The sequence below is a fragment of the Accipiter gentilis genome, chromosome 21 (assembly GCF_929443795.1).
Source record: "Accipiter gentilis chromosome 21, bAccGen1.1, whole genome shotgun sequence".
Classification (NCBI taxonomy): Eukaryota; Metazoa; Chordata; class Aves; order Accipitriformes; family Accipitridae; genus Astur; species Astur gentilis.
Genome location: NC_064900.1, coordinates 2,065,206 through 2,084,710, shown reverse-complemented (window position 1 = coordinate 2,084,710; position 19,505 = coordinate 2,065,206). Strand labels below are relative to the sequence as shown.

The 19,505-nt window shown below is 42.1% G+C and overlaps 1 protein-coding gene across 1 annotated transcript in view; it reads right to left on the bottom strand.

The window, feature by feature from the left end:
• TBX15 (T-box transcription factor 15) overlaps positions 1–19,505 on the bottom strand; it is a 97,900-nt gene that overhangs the window by 35,130 nt on the left and 43,265 nt on the right. The window contains exon 2 of the mRNA XM_049824562.1: positions 3,351–3,564. Coding sequence (XP_049680519.1) covers positions 3,351–3,564 — 214 coding nt within the window. The remainder of the gene's footprint in view (positions 1–3,350; positions 3,565–19,505) is intronic.

Here is a 19,505-nt window from a genome sequence, read left to right as displayed (position 1 = left end):
AGCACCGTGGGGCCCTTCCTTCCTTCCACCGGAAAGAAAAAAAACCATTTGGTAACAGCCTCAAGTACATGTTTCAAACAACTCTGAATCATGGTTTCAGGGAGGCAAAGAAACTCCAGACAAAATACCATTTAACCTATCAGGAGGCACAGAGGAGTCAGGAGAGAACAAGGTCACCTGTTCCACTCACTGCTAGCTTTTCCACTCCTATTTCTGAGCCCAGCCTCAGCACTTAGGTTTGAGCCATCCCGCAGTACAGATGTGATTAACCAGGATATGACAGGTGAGATCATTTCCCTCATTGTTGAAATGAGATCCTGGCTCTGTGACAGGTAGAACGTGGGTCTGCAGAGGAACACCTCCCCACTGTGTGGTCGCACTTGGATAGCCGCCTCCATGAACAGTAGGCTACGCTTCCCTTCCAGAGCAGGACTCCAAGCACTCTTCATAGTGTATCACCCCAATAATAGGTGCATATTGCTTTCCCCTTTGGGCAGCATTTCTGTGCAGCAGTTAATTAACGGTTACCCCTGCAGCTCAGGTGACCATGGACTTTAGCTAGGGATTGTAGGGAGGCGGGGAGGGATTCAGATTCCTCTGCTGATGTTGCCAGGATACATGCGTGATCACCATTAGTGAAGGAGAGTAGAGATGAAGAGTTAAAGATGGTTTTAGGACTAGTTGCTTAAATCAGTATGGCCTGGGGCTTAAGTTGAATTCATTTTGCATAGAGTCTAAGGTTCCCTTTCAAAGAAAAAAGGAGATAGAGGTGATTGCAGATTGAATGCGCTGCAGCTGACAAAGCTATTTACATCTTTTGCACAAAGAACAAAGGAGTCTTATTATAAGCTTCCTATTAAATTCTGAATAATAATATTCTGATGGAAAGGAAGAAAGGAAAAGTTCTAAGAGGACTTAAGTGGGTTTATGGAAAGAGATAAAAAAGACATCTATAAATACAGCATCAAAAAAAAGAAAAAACAAAGCAGAATTAAATGGGAGTGGGAGTCTGAAAGTTAAAAAGTGTAGTAGGCCTGACACAGGCAGGATATAGCTCCAGAAATATGTTTGAAATGAGAACGTAGGTTAGAAACTAGCATTACACAGCAAGAGCAGAAAGACATTGTGGGGTCAGGCAGGAACCAAGCAGTGCCTTACTAGTCACAGAAAATTAAGGAGCAGCTGTAGTTACAGGCAACTGAGTCTGTAATTATAAGGGCTTTCAAAACAAGAAGGTCTTACAGAACTCAAACAGGGTTTCCAAACAGAAAGCAACAAGAGCAGCAAAATCTTCCCCTGGAAAGGAAGAAGTTGCAGATTACACTGTGCATCTCTCAATTTCAATAAGTAATAGGAAATCTTCAGGACATAATGCCAGTTCTGCTATTTTTGCCAGAAATCATACAACCTAATCTATGGGATGCCTTATATATCATGCATCCCATATGGAGAAACAGGACTGCTAGACTCTGCTCTCACCCAGCACAGACACATCCTTTCTGAAAGAAAAAATGTTTAACCTGAGAGGTTTTATTTCCCCAGAATATTTCACTGTGTTTTTCTCCATGAACACTTCCTTCTCCAGGACCCCTACCAATGCTGCCAAGGTTTTCGTGAGAAGTTGTGTTGAACTGTTTGCAAAATTGCAGTGGCATTGATATTGTAACTTTTTGGGTGACTTTTTTTTAAAAAAAACTGTAATCAGGGTATGGCTTTTTAAGATCCCAGCAAAGTCAGCTACTTCATTCAGAAATATGTGAGCTGCTGAGATCGTCTTCATACTACTAAGCTCTGGGCATTTTAGTGTACACTGGTGTTGGTGGGCTTTGAGATACTTGTGCTGCAGTTAAGTGTATCCATTCCATGTATCATAAGAGAATTAATTATAGTTAATCCAACAGGTAACAATATATTATCTTTATTTTCTGAGACAGCATAGCCCAGGCACCAGGACAGCAAAATCAGAAGCAAGGAACTTTGTTCTGCCAGTGTCATATTTAAAGATGCTGAACAGATCAGTTAATCTGTTTAGGTCTCAATTTCACCCCTTATGAAAAGAGGATAATCATAGTTTTCTCTGCATCTGCTTTGACATCTCCAGAGAAAAGCTGTTGCATAATAGCAAGCATTATCATTCCTGTTACTTTACCTCTTCCATTTGAGAAAGAAGGGCAAAACTAGCAGCCCACTCTGTGCTGATGCAAGATGCTTCCTGTGCCAATGAGATTGTACATCTAAAACTGGGAGCTAATGTCATTCTGATAATCCTCTTCAGGGATTATCTGGGTTGTTTGTCCGGTACAATTTTCCTCAAATTATCTGGACTTCCTGGGGCTACAGAGCAATAGTGCTCACTTCACAAGAACGTTAAACAACAAGTCTAGCTGTTCTGGCAAATTCTGAGAGCCCAGGCATGCAGCAAAGTTATAAAGACTAGAGCACGCTGGTTTTTCCCCAAAAAACTTGGGAAAAAATTTCCTTCTGCGGGGGGGCAGAACAGCTCCTGGGTGGTCACGTGGTTCGTTGCCCGTCGCCGGCTCTGTCCATGGTGCTGATTCATGGGAATTCAAACACCAGTAGTAAGGTGGGAGTAAGGAACATGTCGTTAAGGCAAACGTGGCTAAAAATCCTGGTTTGAGGGGTCTAGAAATTTACAACTAGCTTCCAGTTGTGTTTTGGCAAGCAGACTTCTAGCCGTTTTTTAACAGGAGACAGCAATAAAGATCTTACCCCTGGCTAACAGCATGGCAGGGTGAGTTTTAATTTTTTTAAAAAAACGGCTTATTAGTGGCTCTTCCTAACCTCGGCTGACATGATACTAGTTGCAACAGCAGAGGGAAACATTCAGCCTGCACATTTTTTTTATACAGGAAGTCATTATCATTTTGTCTATTTAGAACTGCAGGAAGACATTCATTTGGTGCAAAGGTGAGTTTGAATTTCACTGTATTTGAGATTAAATCAACTGGCTCCTGAAGCGCTATAAGAACTTGAAAGGAAACTCAAATGGCTCACCCCAAAATTCATAACTCATCTTAAATTCCGTACAGCCAACAGTACAATGATCATTTCCCGATTTATTTGCTCAGAGGAAAGACTATCCTCAGTTTCCTGCAGCTGCCAGTTCTCCTTTGGAGTCGCTGATTCAAGCAGTAATATGAAACAACTTTACCTGTCTTAAGAAAGCTAATAGGAGATACAGCTGTGAAACTGACAGGCATTTAATTTTTCCTGCAGATTTATTCCTTTGGCTTACCAAGAAGAAAAAAAGGGGTTCGTTCTTAAAAAAATTAATTTGTTTTGTTATGATTTTTTTGTTTTAACTAGAGAGAAAGCCAGAGATATCTTACCTGCCTGCTTTTGTGATGATCATCTCTGTCCCAATATCATGAAATCTTTTCCAGAGGTCAGCACACTGCAGCTCTACCTGGATTTCTTCCATGGATGAAGGTGGAGGAGGCTGAGGGCCTGAGCCACCAGATGTAAGGTCAGAATGGGACCCAAATGAGCAGGATGTCCTTTCTGCCAGCACCTCTGTGTCTGACCCAGTGCTCTGCTCTGAGTCTGCAAAGTAAACATGCCAGGTAAGACACTTCAGTTCAACCTGCTGTGAGTGGTAAAGGGAGGGAATAGGAAAGCCAACAAGGGAAGGTGCTAAAAAACAGTACAATGGCCTTATATATATATAAACACATATATATTTATGGATTGTTGTGATTTATGGCCTGATTTGGGGCTTTGGGTTTCCAACATGACATCTGGCATTTTTGTAAAGTTTTAGAAACAGCTGAAAAAAGAACCCTCAACATAAAATATAAATAGTAAGGAACAATGCTGGGAATGGAGTACAAAATATAGATTAAAAAAATAGAAATGAAAAAAAATAATTCAACCCATAGTTTCAGTCCAAGATTAGATGGGCTCACTGGAAAACTACATTCCATTTAATTGAATATACTCCCACATTACTATTGAAGAGTTGGTTATTTTTAAACAACGCGTTTTTTTTCTTTTTAATATTCTTGTCATCAAAAATAATGAGCATTTTTTTTATTTTGCTATTTGGCAGCACCATTTTGGAAATGTGTTTTATATGCTCCTATAATATCTTTTTTGGAACAGTGATGTTTCCTGGGAAAATAATTGTGCAGCTTTTGGTGAGGAAAATGCTCTAGGCTACTGAAGGACAAAAAATGGAGATAGTAAACATATGGAATATGTTACCAAGGAAAGCAATTGAAGCGAACTGCAGAAAAGACCACACAAGACAACCACCTCTATGGGGGAGAAGGCAGCGGCTTGCTCAAAAAATAAGCAAACAAACAAGTAAGGTTGGACTAGTTTAAAAGTCCAGGTTGGCATGTTGAGTCAGATGGCCATTTCTCTGCAAAAATCTCTCATGTATGCATTAGATAGGTATGATGTAGATATGGTCCTAGTTCTCATACAATAGGGCTATGGTGGAATTTTGCAAAGAGCAGTATTATTTTGCAACAGGGTGCACACTCCCATTACATCAAAATAATTCACAATACATTCAGCAAAGCAATGTGTTTATGTTTTGAACCTGATTTTTAAAAAATTGGCACTAGTATCAAATGGATGATTGACAGAGGAATAAAGTGGTGTGAAGCACTCCATCAAATGGCTCATTAAGAGCTCTGTGGATTTTGAAGAAGGTACAAAAACAATACTTTCGTGTCCTCATTGATCACATAGCTACAAGCATCCCAGTGAAGGATTAAAACAGCTATTTATATGTATTCTCTACATTTTGAGAAAGAAAGAGATACCTCTGTCTGCAGGGGAAACTTAAGGAGACAAAAAGTAACAATCTGTGTTAAAAAATGTGATTAAATCACCCAAGCTAAAATTCCTTCCATACCAAGCAAATGCCAGAAACTCTTTAATAGCCCTGGGGTCATGCAGGCTAAGTCTCTGATTTACAGTGTTTCCAAGAGACACTGTCTCCTGGAGCAGCTTGCACATCAGTGCAGAGGACTATAGCTAAGAAGAGGCTGGAAGATGCCACCTGCAGATCCCAGCCCTACCTCCTGCCACATGGAAACATTTCTGGAAAATTCATACTGCTGCAGTGGCATGGACATAAACTGTTTGGCCAATAGTATATGAGAAACTTCCAGCCCCAAGTGCCATCAGGAAGCATTTATGTTCCGCAAGAACCCTAGGTGATGTGTCATTGGATAGTGGACATTGTGCTCGAAGGACATTTTCAGTAAACTTTGCCAACGATTCAGACAATCTGCCAGTACAATGTAGAAATTCTGTAAGACATTAGAAAGGTTCGGTATGTATTGCTCCCAATCCATTTTGAATACGGAGTCCTTTATGTCTCCCACTGACTTCCAAGTTGGGCTGAAGCAATAACAGGTCCATCTCTCTAAAGGAGTGTCTCAAACCTACCAAGAGAGGATTGTTACATGGAGACCAGTACTACACCTCGAACTGATATCCTAGACACAAGCTGATTCAATATAATAGGAGATAACCTGCTGGGGTTCTGTGACCACAAGACAGAGAATCAATCTGAGAGTACAGAGGGGCTGAGACATTTGCTCCCTGTTTCAGGAGCCCAGCAAAGTAATAATTATCTGCTTCCTCTAGCTCAAATTATTCCACCTCAAAGGGTTGGAGCAGGTAAGCCTGAGTAGGGGTCATGACAGTTAGGACATTTGCTTTCGTAGTGCTGGTTAATCACTTTATCCTTCAACCAAAAGCAAGAGTATGCTTCATAAATCACAGTAAGACCTTTTTGTATATCTACTCATGTGCTGAACCATTAACCAAAAGTCTTACATGTTTTCTGAGGTCCTGAGAAAGTAAACTACACTGGGAGTCTGAAGAGAGCCTAGGGAAAAGCTTCCATTATGGAGTCCTCCTCCCAAAACGAGGTACTAAACTGCAGATTTGAACCTAAAGAGACTGGTTCAAGCACTCGGCAGCTCCGGGCACCCTCTGAAGCAGTACGGTAAATGGCCAACAGATGGCACTTGGCTAGGTGCTGTCCCCGCATCATTCCAGCATTCCCTGGACAGCCTTTCAAACTGGGTACATGGCTGGAGCCTTGGGAATTGACTGGAATTGCATGCTGCAGAAAATTAAGTATCAGTAGCTTAAGGCCCCTTCACTGATTTTGTGCCGATATCATTCCACTGACTTCACAGACTTTTGGAGGGCTTTTTTGACAATGATGGAAGTGGAAGGAGAGCCATAACCCTGGATATAATTTGCCATTCTGGTACAAATCAAAAATTGCAAAAGGAATTCACTAATTACTGATAAGCCAGTATCTACCCAACCATGCAGTACCACACAGAGGAGAAAATAACTTTTTTAATTCCAAGGATTATTATTTTGTGCCCCGAACTATGATCTATAATTACCCCCAAATTAGTGCACAGAACAGCAAGTACCTCTCCTTCCTCCAATTTTGGAACTGGGAGAGGGAGAGTCACTAGCGTTGCCGCTCTTAGTTCAGTCTCGGTAGGCATTGAGGTGGGTTTTGTGTTTTCTTCAGCCTTTCCCGAGCTAAGCCCTCCTGAATGGTGTCATCCAGTTGGAGACACTGACTTCATTCCAGACCCAGGAAGTTCAGGGGAAGTTAAGTGCATCTGACATATGAAAATCATCCCTAATGACATCCAGCTCTATAACACTCTGTGACTCTTAACTAGAGTTCTCTACATGTGTTAGGATTCTGAATTAAGAGACAGGTGTCAACATCTGAGTGAGCAACATACAGAGGGGTACAGGGTGAACCAGTCTCAATATGTAGTAATTAATTGTGGTGGCTAGCACAGCTCAAGCCACTTTGCTGCACATATTTGCTCACAATGAAACAAGACAGGAAGAAGATCTGAGTTTTCTTCCAGCATTTGAACTGGAAGCTTGGTTTTCTTCATCCACCAGCTTCAGTGGGGTACAACTTTGCTAAACTCAAAGACTTTACTTCTACTTTAAGTTGGTGGAAGCAAAGGAGGATTAGGGAATAGCTCCTGAAGCTCTGACAAAATAGAACATGCCTGTGAACACCTGGAGGTGCAGAGTGCAGCTGGCACTACATACTGTGTCTGAGTGAAGGACAAAAAGAAATATTTCTGCAGGGGATAAGCTTCCTACCATTTCTTCTAGCTCCAAAGTGACAAGATAAGATTATTTGCCTTTCCTTAAAGGGGTGCCTTGTACAAAAGCCTACATGCCGAGTTCAAGGTCCAGCCACAGGGACATGCAGGATCTCCCCCATGCAGTGGCCTCCTTTCAGAGTTAGGAGACCTTCTCAGACGACCACCCTAGGAATGCTGGTTCTCTGGTGCCATGTTAGGTTGCAATCCATGCCACTTTTGGCATGTGTTAGGCAAGTAGCAATTAAAACAGTTTCATGGTTTTCTTTTGCTAGGGTAGAGTACAGTCCTTGAGAAAGGACACTCCAAAGCCAAACTCATCCATTGCTGGCAACTAGCAAAAGCTGGAGTAGTTACAACCAAGGTTTCTAAACCTACAGTATTCCACTGGACTTTCAGTTGAGACAGTCCCAGGTCAAAACATTCCTCATTGCTTTTACAGGCACCCATGGACTTGCACTTTCTGATCTTCGCTACTTTTCTCTACAAGGTCCTTCCCCTCACCCGCCTGCTTGAAGGGCCCTTCCTGCTGCACCATAGCTATCGAGGTGAACATGTCCAAAGCTCCTGCTGACTGCACAGTTTGTATCGCTCTGCCTCTTTAATTTTCCCCTTGCGCATCTCTTCTAAAATCATCCATTTCCACTCTTGCTCATTCCTTATGTTCTTTTTTTCTGATGTTTCCACCGATTATTTCTGCTGTTCTGTGGAGTGGTGTGTAGCCAGAAGAAAACACAGCCATTTTGGTCTGTGTGAAGGACCCAGTGACCACAGGGGAATGCCAATGCTCAACTCCTCCAAACTAATATGCTCTCCCCAGAGACAATCCAGAGAAAAGTTCCTAAAATACTGTCCCTTATTACAGGCAGCTTGCTGGACAAACAGGCCGACCAAGTTGTTTTGACCATGGGACTTGGCCTGATCTGTCAAAAACAGACAGGCTCTTGCAAGCTTTGTATTTCAAGTAGCTCGAAACTATCTAATGTGACACTACTGACAAGTTCATGGAGAAGACCCACGGGTTCAATGTGCAAAAAAAAAAGCCTCTGAGGCCTGAAGCGTAGCTCTCTTTCACTGCCACTGTGCAAAAAGGTTGTTCCCTTTCTACCACGCTGTTGGATGTCTTCCTCCCATCCCTTCTTACCACACTGACCATGTACCCAGCTGCTGCAGTGTAAGTGTTGGACCTGGAGCAGAGGAAATTTCTCAGCACTTTCAGCAACCTTTGAGCCTACCAACAAGACCACAGGGTCACTTTCAGAGCTTCCAGGGATACCATGGCCATTGCCGAGATTACAGAGGAACATTGAACTAGTTCAGATATTTTTTTTTTCCTTAATCCTTCTCCCATTTCTACTATCTTCAGATCACCCTGGAAATCCTCAGCTCATAATTTCTTTTGATCCACAAATTCCCAGGCTTCTTGTTGGCAGATCAGCAGGAAAACACCATTCTCACAAGGATGGTGACTCTGAGGTCAGCAGCCCCACTGAGTGCCCCAAGATGATGGAAAATAACCCCAATTGGCTTCCTGCACCAACACATGTCCTGGGATCAGAGCCCTTTTACACAAAACAGTGAGCTGCTACTGCCTAACTTCTTTCTACAGCTCAGCTGCCTAGTATTCCTCATGTACATTCCCTGCTTTTTCATCAGTCTGGTACAAGAGGCAAACTGGTATGCAAGACATTAAAAGATATTAATTTCCTAAGCAATTTCATACATGGAACTTCAGCAGAATTTTCTCTGCAGCTGGAGCACAGCAGGGATGCAGCTCCCCTTATTTAACCAATAAAACAAAAAGAAAGGACTCAGTTTAGTCCGTGGCCATATCATGCAGCTTATACACTCAAATGTTTTACTCCAAGGTATCAAAGAATGTAAACTACAGGAGTGAGAACAGTGACAAAACCCTTATGTACATAAAACACCACCTACCCAGAGGAGCACAAAAAACTTATTCTTTCTTTTTTCTTTTTTTTTTCTTTTATTTGCATATTTGTAGATGTCTAATGTAGATCCTGTCAGATTCCATTAGCATAAAGATTTCTCTCAAGTGGAATGTGGCAGCTGTTACAAGCTGTTAGGTTTTTTTTTTTTAACTGTTTATTTTTGTTTGCAAAGTTTGTGAACATTTAGTGCAACAGGTGGTCCTTCCCTCTGCCCTGCAGCCGATTGGCTGGCAATCAGGATCTGCAGACTACAAAGAAGGTACAAAATCCTGGACATGAATGGGCAGAGAAAATTTGGGAGACATCACTCTTCCCCCCCGCAGTGAACTCAGCTGAAATTAACAGAGCAGACACTTTGCTTTTGCTGCTGGTTGCAGACAGATCTCACAGTTCTTTTTATATTTCTAATTTTGAAACTGGCTACTGCCACCCCACAAAATCAGTGGCATAGGAACCATGCATATAGCAGTGTGACACTACTGGAACCGAGAAACAAAATGTCACAGCCCTACAAAAGGGAAAGAGCAGAAACTCATGAAGTCTGAATGGTTTGGAAGAGTGGAAGTTCATCTGGCTGCTGGTGCAACTACTTCAGGTATACAACTGTTTTACTCCGATAGCTAATACTTGGTCAGAAGCTAAACCAAAGACCTCAGTAACTTCAGAATTAGACAAGAAGTCCAGTTGTGGCAAAGAGAGCAGGAGCAGCAGAGAAGCAGGCTGGAGTTCTACACAGCTAGTCAGATCAGCATGGTTGCATTTTACACAGCGGATCCAGCAATTGCTCCTGCTGTAGGCAAAGGTTTCTAAACACTTCCCACGTGATTGTAACCACGTGCATACGCTGCACACAACAAATAACACAAAGATAATTCTGCAGATGTTTTTATGTATTGTCTTGTCCCCCTGAACTGTTTTCCCTTCATTCACAAACCCTACTATATTAATCACGCCTTCTTCCAGCATTAGGCCCATTATCAACTACATACAGCTAGAATTTGTAACTTGTCTATTACTGACAAGAGTCACAGAACAGTTTGGACTGGAAGGGACTTTTTAGAGATCACCTAGTCTATCCCCAATAATATTTATTATTATTACATTAGTGATTACAAGTTGCAACCAATATCAGGATTTACTGATATGGAGACAGTACAAGATCGTCCTAACCAAGAACTTCTATACTCATGCTGCATTGCAATCTGAGACAGCCAAAAGAAGCATTCAAGTAGTTAATTTCCAGCCTAAGACCCTTTTATGAAACCACAGCAGAATAAAATGCCATTAATATCAGCAAGACTTAAAAAGACAAAACTAGAAAACATTGTATAGATGGGAAAATGTTGCATAGACAAAAAGAGAGACCTGATACCATCACAAGTGAAATCAATGAGAGACAAGCTGATTCTGAAGTGAAGAATTTCTCTGGCACTTTAACCTCAAAGACTTCTTCATCCTCCTGAATTAGTTTTGTAAGGTGTTTTCATAAGATTACTTGAGCCAGCAAAGTTTGTAAAATACACTCAAGCTGATGGCTGCCCTCACCAAAACAAGACTGCGTATAAGGCCAGTATGACATGGAATTATTACACAGCTATATCCCCATGGCAAACAAGTGGTAGGAGAACATAAAAGCAAACACAAAGACAAAAAAACACAGTGGCTTTGGCTCTAAATGCAAGTCTTGCATCAACTTGACTGTGCACTGCCAAGAACTGACTGCCTCTGCCTTGGCTTATTCCATGTAAGACTCAAAGGGACACAGGACCCAGCAAAGAAAAAAAAAAAAATCACCCTGATTCACTGGTATGCTCCAGCTGCTCTGCTCCACTCCAGCAATGCAAAACAGCTGTAAACCTGGTTTAACCAGCAAGTTAAATTGGGTTTATGGCTTCTCAGTATTGGCAAAGAAGTACAAAGCAGCTGGAGTTTACTAGTATACTTAGCCCTGGGGGTTTGCCCTCAAAAGTTAACTCTTGCTCCAGCCAGGAGAAAGAATATCAGCCACAGTTGAACTTTAACATGATTTTTTTGTCTCAATCTATTGTATTTTTCAAGAATACTGAGAAAAAGAAAACTTACACATGTTGCCAACATACAGTTTAGGACCAGACATTCAAGAGACCAGCTCCAGTTTCAAGCTGCATCAGCTAAAAAAGGAGATGCTGGCTGCTGGGCTCTGAAGTCATCCTTGGCAAATACAAATTCTCATTACAGAAGTGTAAGCTAGGTGACCAAGAGAGTTCTGAGTAGTGTCACAGCATAGGATTTCTTTGTAAACTTCATACCCAATCCTACCATATTCTCTCAGGAAAACTGCCTGCAACTCAGTCTGTGCTTTAGACTATCCATCACAACTAAAAATATCCCATCAAATGGATGTCAACCAAAATCCTGTTCTACAAACCCTCCCATCTCTGGATTGAGGTAACTTGTTTGCTCTAAAAGTATTTTATAAGCATAACCATTCCCCAGCAGAGGCTTCCGGCAATCATATTTCAGTAGAACAAACCCCGCTGAAGTAGCAAAACTTGAACTCGGTGTTTGATGTTGTATTATTGTCTTCCGGAAAGCAAAAAAATAGCTTGGGTCTTCAGTATCTCAGTCTAGCTTTGAGGAAAATGCTATTTGAAATTTCAGTATAGAAGAAACCAAGACATTCCTAAAATTCCCTGAGGAGAGCCCCTGCAGCTATCAGTCAGCATTGCCTTAGGTCAAGGAACCACCAGCACAGCCTCACAAAAAGACCGCTCAGTAGCAAATATTCAGAAAGCCCCTACTTAAAATGGTAAAGGGCTTAAGAAGAGCATGCAGGAAAATAAGAGTCAGTTAAATCAGGAGATAAAATGCAAGAGCATAATATTCACAAAAATGCAGAAGAACAGAGAACAGCAACCTTTAAAAACATGAGAAGTACTAGGGAGAAAGTGGGATGTTATTAAAAGAAGAGGGAGGTGAAATTGATGACAACTTTAATCTGGCCAAGATCCTGAACTGTACAGACTACAAAGAATTTGTCTGGCCAATGTCCAAGAGTTTGTGTAAAATTAAAGAGTGGAAATGCACTTGAAAGTTAGGGAAAGCTAAAAAAAATAAGAGACCAGGCATTAGATGCATTATATGCTGTAGCCCATAAACATAGAGTCATTATTCTTATAAATAAAACCATACAACAAATATTTAGAGACCAGCCTAAACCAAAATGTTGGCTCTAAATAACCACAAATTGTGCAGGAGTTTGAAACTAGATCCCAGCTCTGTGGCAGGCCCTTCCCTGATGGGAACGGGCACAAGCTCTGGGACAGTCTGTTTCTGGATTCTGCGGCTTGGACTGCTCTCTGCCAGCTGGGAAAAAAACCTCATTTGTAAAAAAGGAAAACATGACACAAGATTAATGCTGCAGAGGTATCTATTCTCCCTGAGACCAATGTGAAATCACCAAGAAATTTAAAATGACCGTGAAGTCCAGAAAATATTGCCATCTTTTTTAGGTATGAACACAGCTCAAACAGATTAAGACTAACATTTTAAATATTTGCAAGCTGATATTTGGTGGCCTACAAACCACAGGGAAAGAGACATTACATGTGTTTCCCTATACCGTGGTGGTTATCACGACAGCAGTACCAGGGAGCCAGCTGGCATCTTAATAACAAGAAATGTCCAACCCTTTCCTGAGTCCCACTGAGCTCTTGGCACTGCTGTCACATGGCAGTGAGTTCCACCGTGTAACTGTGCACACAAGAGCAGCAAGAGTCCTTTTTCCCTTTACAATGCATTGCCTTTTTAGTTTAAGTGTTCATTTGCTGCAGTGTTATAAAGAGATAAATACCACTCTACATATTGCTTGTATTTCCTTTCTAAACAAAACCATTTCAAAAGGAAATCATTAGGAAATTTCCATGGGAATGGTTTTACAAGAAAAATGCAGTCCCGTTAAGCTGAAGTTTCAAGTTTAAATTGTTTTGTTCACAATCTACAAGTTTCTTTTGGGAAAACAGTAATTACCAGGCTGGTCCTTTTGAACTGATGTTTGGGTTTGTAATAGTTCAACAAATCATTAACCTACATTTTTTTTCATCCACACACCACATTAGCTAAGCTGCCCTTCAGACGCCCCCATACCCCTTTCTGAACCAGACTCTGGAAGACTCTGCCCTAGTACAATTTTGGTTGCCCTCTGTCTAAACTTCTGGACTGTTATCCAAATCCTTTCAGATTTTATTCATAACAAAGCTTCTCCTTAACTCTAAACATTCTAATTGCTCACTCTCTGAATCTGTCCTATTTGTTACATACATGCGCACACATGCACACACAAAGACACGTAAGTATATGTATGGGATTGAATTCTTAAAAATGTATTTGACTTTTAAATTGGTGATCTGCCACTGGCTCACATAGCAGAAATTGTAATGTTTTCAATGGTACTTTCCATCGGGAAGTTTCTTGCAACTTAACTTCGTTTGCTGTTTTGATCACCTATGCAGAGTGACCAGATGTTTTTACTAAACAATGAGCCTGGGGCATTTTCACAAGTGATAAACATATTCTTCCTTTTATTTGCTTCGCATACAACTGACTTGCATCCAAACCAGCCAATTTTCCTCCCTCTGACTATGTAGCCATGCAGGTGGGGTTGAGAGAGAAGATTTTCCATAAACACCTGAGCATGGTGCTGATCTTTTAACTTCTAGTGTTTCAAGACCAAGCCAGGAACATAAAAAACTACTTTTAAAAGTGACAAAACAGGGGATGGAGTTGGTACGAGTTCACAGGGGACAGAACCACAAGAGACTGAATAGATTACAGTGCTGCATTACAAGAGTATGGTGCATGGACTTGGAAAGGATGCATTAGAAGCGTCAATCCAGCCTGTGTTATGGAAGGCAGCCGTGTCATATAAAAACAACTTAATTTGAAATCTGAAATATCTGACACACATGCCAAGCCATAAATGGCATCTCCCCTCCAACCAGGAATGTACCTCATATCAATTTGAAACAGTTATCCTAACAACTTTAAAATAATCAGGCAACTTGCAAAAGTAAATGATGCTTAGGATGAGGTTGTTTACAGAAAGTGTTAAAAAGGTAGAAGTTTTCAAAGTTGCAAAAGCTAATGCTTCACTCCACGTCCAGGGAGTAGTACCAGGCACTGATGTTCAAGAACATCTTAATAATTAAACCACTGCCCAGATGAGCTGAAAGACTGATGTAGGCAGCTGTAGTTGCCAGAAGACAGGGAAGGGGATGCTGAAAGAGAGCTGGGGGTAAGAATGAACAGATGAGTGGACTTCCAGACTATGTCATTTGAACAGACAAAATAATGCCCTGCAATTCTGGGCAGTGCATAAAAAGACAATGCTTCGATGAAAGCCAGGCTGTGGCTGCATTTAGCAATGAGGGCAAGAGGAAGCCCTGTACCTAGAGACTCCCATTTCACATACAGAAGACGACGACGACGCTGAGTTACATTCTTCCTCAATCCGGCAGACAGGCAGGATGGGGAAGGGACGGGGGACAGAGCACCACAAGCTTTGTGCCCATGCACAGAAGTGGCAAAAAAGCAGGTATAAACTATTCCCCTATGGAGCAGCAGTGCAACAAGGAATGAGGTCATGGCTGAGAGAGACTCCAGGCCCTCCCCAGCTCCACCGCAGTAATTAAATTAACCCTACTCAAAAGTCAGACAGTCTGGACAATCTGAACATCAGATCGTGAACACCAACCATTTCATCCCGCAGGTCTGCTCCTGTCAGGCTGCATAGCTTGTTAGTGCAGACATTGCCAGCAACTGAATTACGTAAAAGATTGGTATTCTAAAATCCCACAGCTTCCATGTACTTCCACAAAGAAACAGCAGTACAAAACTGGTGGCTTAGCCTGGAGGATCAGTCTCAGTGCATGTATTCTTTCCTTTTCCCTTAACATCCCTGCTCCTTGGATGTGTATTTGTGGCTTGGCTTTTTCTCTTTTCTTTTACTAACTGTCTTCAGCTCAAGCTCCCAAAGTCACATCCTGACAAACTCTGCCAACCGCAATCCCACACGTCAAAATCCCTCCATGCAGTCACACGTACTGATTCCAGGAAACGCACACTGCTGGACCTTGTTGCCTTCCACTGAGCCACCCTGATTTATGCCTGGTGAAGCTATGGTCCCAAGTGTAATGATACCTACACTGCACAGTTGTCCCACACGTGTATATCCTATTATCCAAACAACAGATGCACCAGCATGCAAGCACACACATATTCCAACATCTGGAGATCACAAGCTAACTGTAATAACTCCATGAACTTCATTCATCTTTACAAAACTCGCAAACACTTCATCTATACATCCACTGAAGAGGTGCATAACCTTTTCCACTTCACTGAAAGAAGTATGTGCTCTTAATCTGGCATTCACGGTCACACACGCAGAAATACAACCAAGCACTTGCGCTTACTCTTAAAGCACACATTTAGTGCCTTCTGAATAACAGGGCATGAATGGCTCTTGACACAAATGCTTCACAGGTGTTGCACATAATCTGCTTACAGATATACACCTCGATTTCTCAGTCATACCTCTACTTGTGCCTACACGCCCTTACCTGATACGTTGCTCTCTTTTCCACTTTCTGGCTAGAAGTCATGCCAGAATAAAACTGATAAAAGGAAATGAAGAATCACATCCAAATATCCAGATATCTGTTAACAACATCCCACTGCTTAACACTAAAATTGATGCTTGCATAATTCAGCATTTTTGGATGCCGGAAATCTCCAGTCTGTTTTCCTTTGTTTCTCTCATCCACATCTAATCTAAAAGATATGTTAAAGGAGAATGTGGGAAAAAACTTCTGATAGTTTGTGTTTGGTATTTTATGAAAAACACTTTAATTCAAAACGCTTGTGCCTGCCTGGCTCTCACTTCAGCACCCCAGAAACAGTGGGATGCCCCCCTGTGATGTTCTCAGCAAACTCTACCTTACAGCAAAATATGCTGGAAAGTACACAGTCTGCAAGCATCAAAGTTGCAAAGGGCTCAGGTTTGCCAGATTCCCCCAACAGTGATGTCAATGCATCAGGGGTGACCTCAGAAACCTGTTGGCTTCTGTGACCTCAGATAGCATCATTTATGGCTGTCAAAAACAGGGCTAGTAATTTTCTGCGTGTACGAATACCCACACATTTTCAACCACGCAGAACTAAACTATTTCATAACCCATTCTTTTAAAACCTTTAAAAGCATGTACTACACTTGGAAAATTATATGCATATTTTGTGTTTATTGAGGTTTTTTCCCAACCATCTTCTCTCAAAAAAAGTTAGGTTTTTTGACAGTAGGAAAAATAGCTTGCTATATCTTACTGCATGAGAAGTGTGATGCATTCTACTGAATTACTTTAGAGCTTCTGGTAAGAAAATAAGGATGAAAATTTTTATGTGGAAAGGAAATCTGCAAAATTCTCAAAGTTTTCCATCTCAAATACAGGTAAGAGTGCAAATATTCCATGTATTTTTGAAGTGGAAAACAACAAGAATTTACATCACCATTAACTTCTGCTTTAGCCTTCAGTGTATGAGTTTAAAATAATCAAGTTTCCAGATCTCAAATGTGCAAAAATCCCTGACAGCTAAATGAAGATGCTTTAACCTGATGGCAACTTCTCAGCATATTTCACACAAAAGGTCTTAATGAAAAGACACTTGACTTTTCTGATATACAGATGATACCTCACATCCTTGCCAGATACTGCCGTAGATTTATCTTACTGGTCAGCTCAAGAAGAGCAGAGAGGCAAAGCGGAGTTTTAACTGTCACTGGAGTTTCATTTTGAGTGGGGTATAAGTGCACAAGCAACCCATTAGCCCATCCCTTATTGGGCCTCTAAACATTATTTCATCACTTAATTTATTGCCTCTGGTGCTTTTGTGCATCCTCCCATGCCCTCCTTATTGCTGAAATGCTGCCATCTGTGGCTCAAAAGTTCCTTTTGGCCCTTCCTGCTCTACAGCATGAGGTGGTTGGAGAGAAGTACTAAATTAATAAGAGATCGACTAGTTCTCAGAGGGGAAAAAACAAGAAAAGTATAGTTTCAAAACAATGTACTTTCCTCCCCCCCCCCCCCCCCCCCCCCCCTTCTGTTCAACCATACTTCTGTCACCTTCTTCTTGTGTGGTAAAATCTGATGTGAAAAGCAGCCCAAGCTTGTCTCTAATGCTGCTGAGCTTGACCATGTGGCTACAGGAGGAGGCAGCAATTTCCTCTCCTAGTACAGTTGCGAAGCCCCACAGTGATGCTTCAAAGCGAAGCCTGGAGCCCAGCAGGGTCTGAGAAGCAGCTGGGCTGCTCTTCCGTGAGATGCATTAGGGAAGGAAAGGGAGAAAACAAGGATAAAACAGAAGCTAAACAAATGTACAGAGTAAGAAAGGAGAAGGAAGAGGCTGAGGATTAGGACAGCCTATTGGAATGGGTTCCTTGACCAAATGCTGTAAAGAGAGGACAGTCCAGGAAGCATTATGACCCCATACCTTACACCTTCTCACAAAACACCCCGGGAGAAAGAATGACAGTGAGGCAGGCTAATGTCATCAATGCCATACAATTCTTTGCACAGCTCTTGTCAGTCTTGCTTTCTATCACTGGCTGCAGGTCTGATCTGCTGAAGCAGACCAGATGATTTCCTCCGGTGTGTGCCAGGTAAGTAGGGACCTCTTAACCCATCGCAGCAGCTTGCTTGCCTGCTTCCATTTCATGTCAGAGGAAAATATGAACATAATAGAGAAATGTGGGGCTGCTTCAACAGGATACCTTTTGTTGCATGAGGCACCCAGAATCCTGGCTGGAGAGTCTGTTCTTTGTTTAAATCTTATGGCATTTAGGTATAAAGAAACCAGTGCTAAAAAGCCTTTCACCCATCTGCAGACTCCTTCTCCCAGCTCTGAGCAGACAGCATGTCTCAACACTCCTCGCTAACAACACGGTACAGTTGCAGGCAAGTTCCACTGAGGCACAGAGGAAAAAAAATAAAACAAAATTAAAGTGGCTGGCTGAAACTAAATGGTTATTTCCATGGCTGAATCTCAAGGTGTCTTTGCAAAATGCCAGTTTTGCAGCCACAGGTGTCTTTTAGCTGCTAAAACAAGTCAGGATATTTACAGAAAGGTAAACTAATGCGCTTTGGTGGCCTCACTGGAAAATAGGAGCAACACATTTCCCCCAGAAGGCAGCAAAGCAAATCCAACATTACATCTATTACATCCCCTGCTTCTCCATTGCTTTCTCTGCAGCTGGGGCAAACCCCTCACAAGCTCATTATACCAAGTATTTGGGGCAAAGACTGCTAACTTCCTTTTATGCATCTTACCATTAAAAATGTGCCTTTCTTACAGGGAAGACACAGCTAGAGAATAACAATGCCACCATTTACTGAGTGGGAGGAACAGAGAAGGTCATATCCATGAGACATAACTCTGGTGTTTCTAAATCCAGCAAGGCATCTCCATGTGGACTTACAGTCTGTGGATACTTTTGGGTTACTTCAATAGCAAGCGTGATGCTGGGTTTGGTTTTCTCCTTGAGTAAAGGATACCTTACACTGATTGCTACTGAATTTTTCTAAGAACCTCCCATGCAGAGAAGCCCTTGGAGCACAGAGCAAGTGTGCTGTGCAGGACATTGCTAGGGCAACCTGTAGTGTCCCACGCGTCTCCATCCCACCCACCAGCACCCCATTCATCCACCCTCACCCCCCAGAACTTGTACCTCTCAGGGCCCTTGTGTTCCAAGCAGCAAGTGGCACTGTTTAGTTGGGTTTTTGCAAGGCTCTCCCTCCTTTACGAAACTCGCGCAACTCAAGTTTCAAAGCCTTTCTCAACAGACTTCAGTAAGCCCACACAAAGCTTTGTTTGGGGGTCCACCGCAAGCCTTCTCAGCAACAGCACACCTCCACCCTGACAACCAGTAAGTGTCCCAGTCCTACCTGTGAGGTACCACAGGAAACCATTGTCTGACTGGGAGAAAAATATCTTAAAAATTCACCCTTAGAATTCACTCTCCAAAGTTTTTCCCTGACATAGCTTTACCCAGCCTGCCCCACAAAATATTCCTCATTTACCAGGCCAGAGATTCAAACGCTGTAAAACAGCGGGTGCGAATAGCTTTCTGTAAGCATCACGTCTGCCATGAAGCAACTTTGGCCCTGGTCAGAGCTCTTACATGAGAGTCTACCTGACCTCAGGCAATCATTGTGCTAAACCACTGAGAAGCACACAGAAAGAGAGCAAGAGAGGACAAGACTGAGCAGCCAGTTTGTGCAGCAGCAGGAGGAACTGAGACTCATCGAACTCAACTTACAGAGGGACCACTGTGCATCCATGAAGTTGGAGATAACTGTCATACACCCCGAGCTGGGCTTGA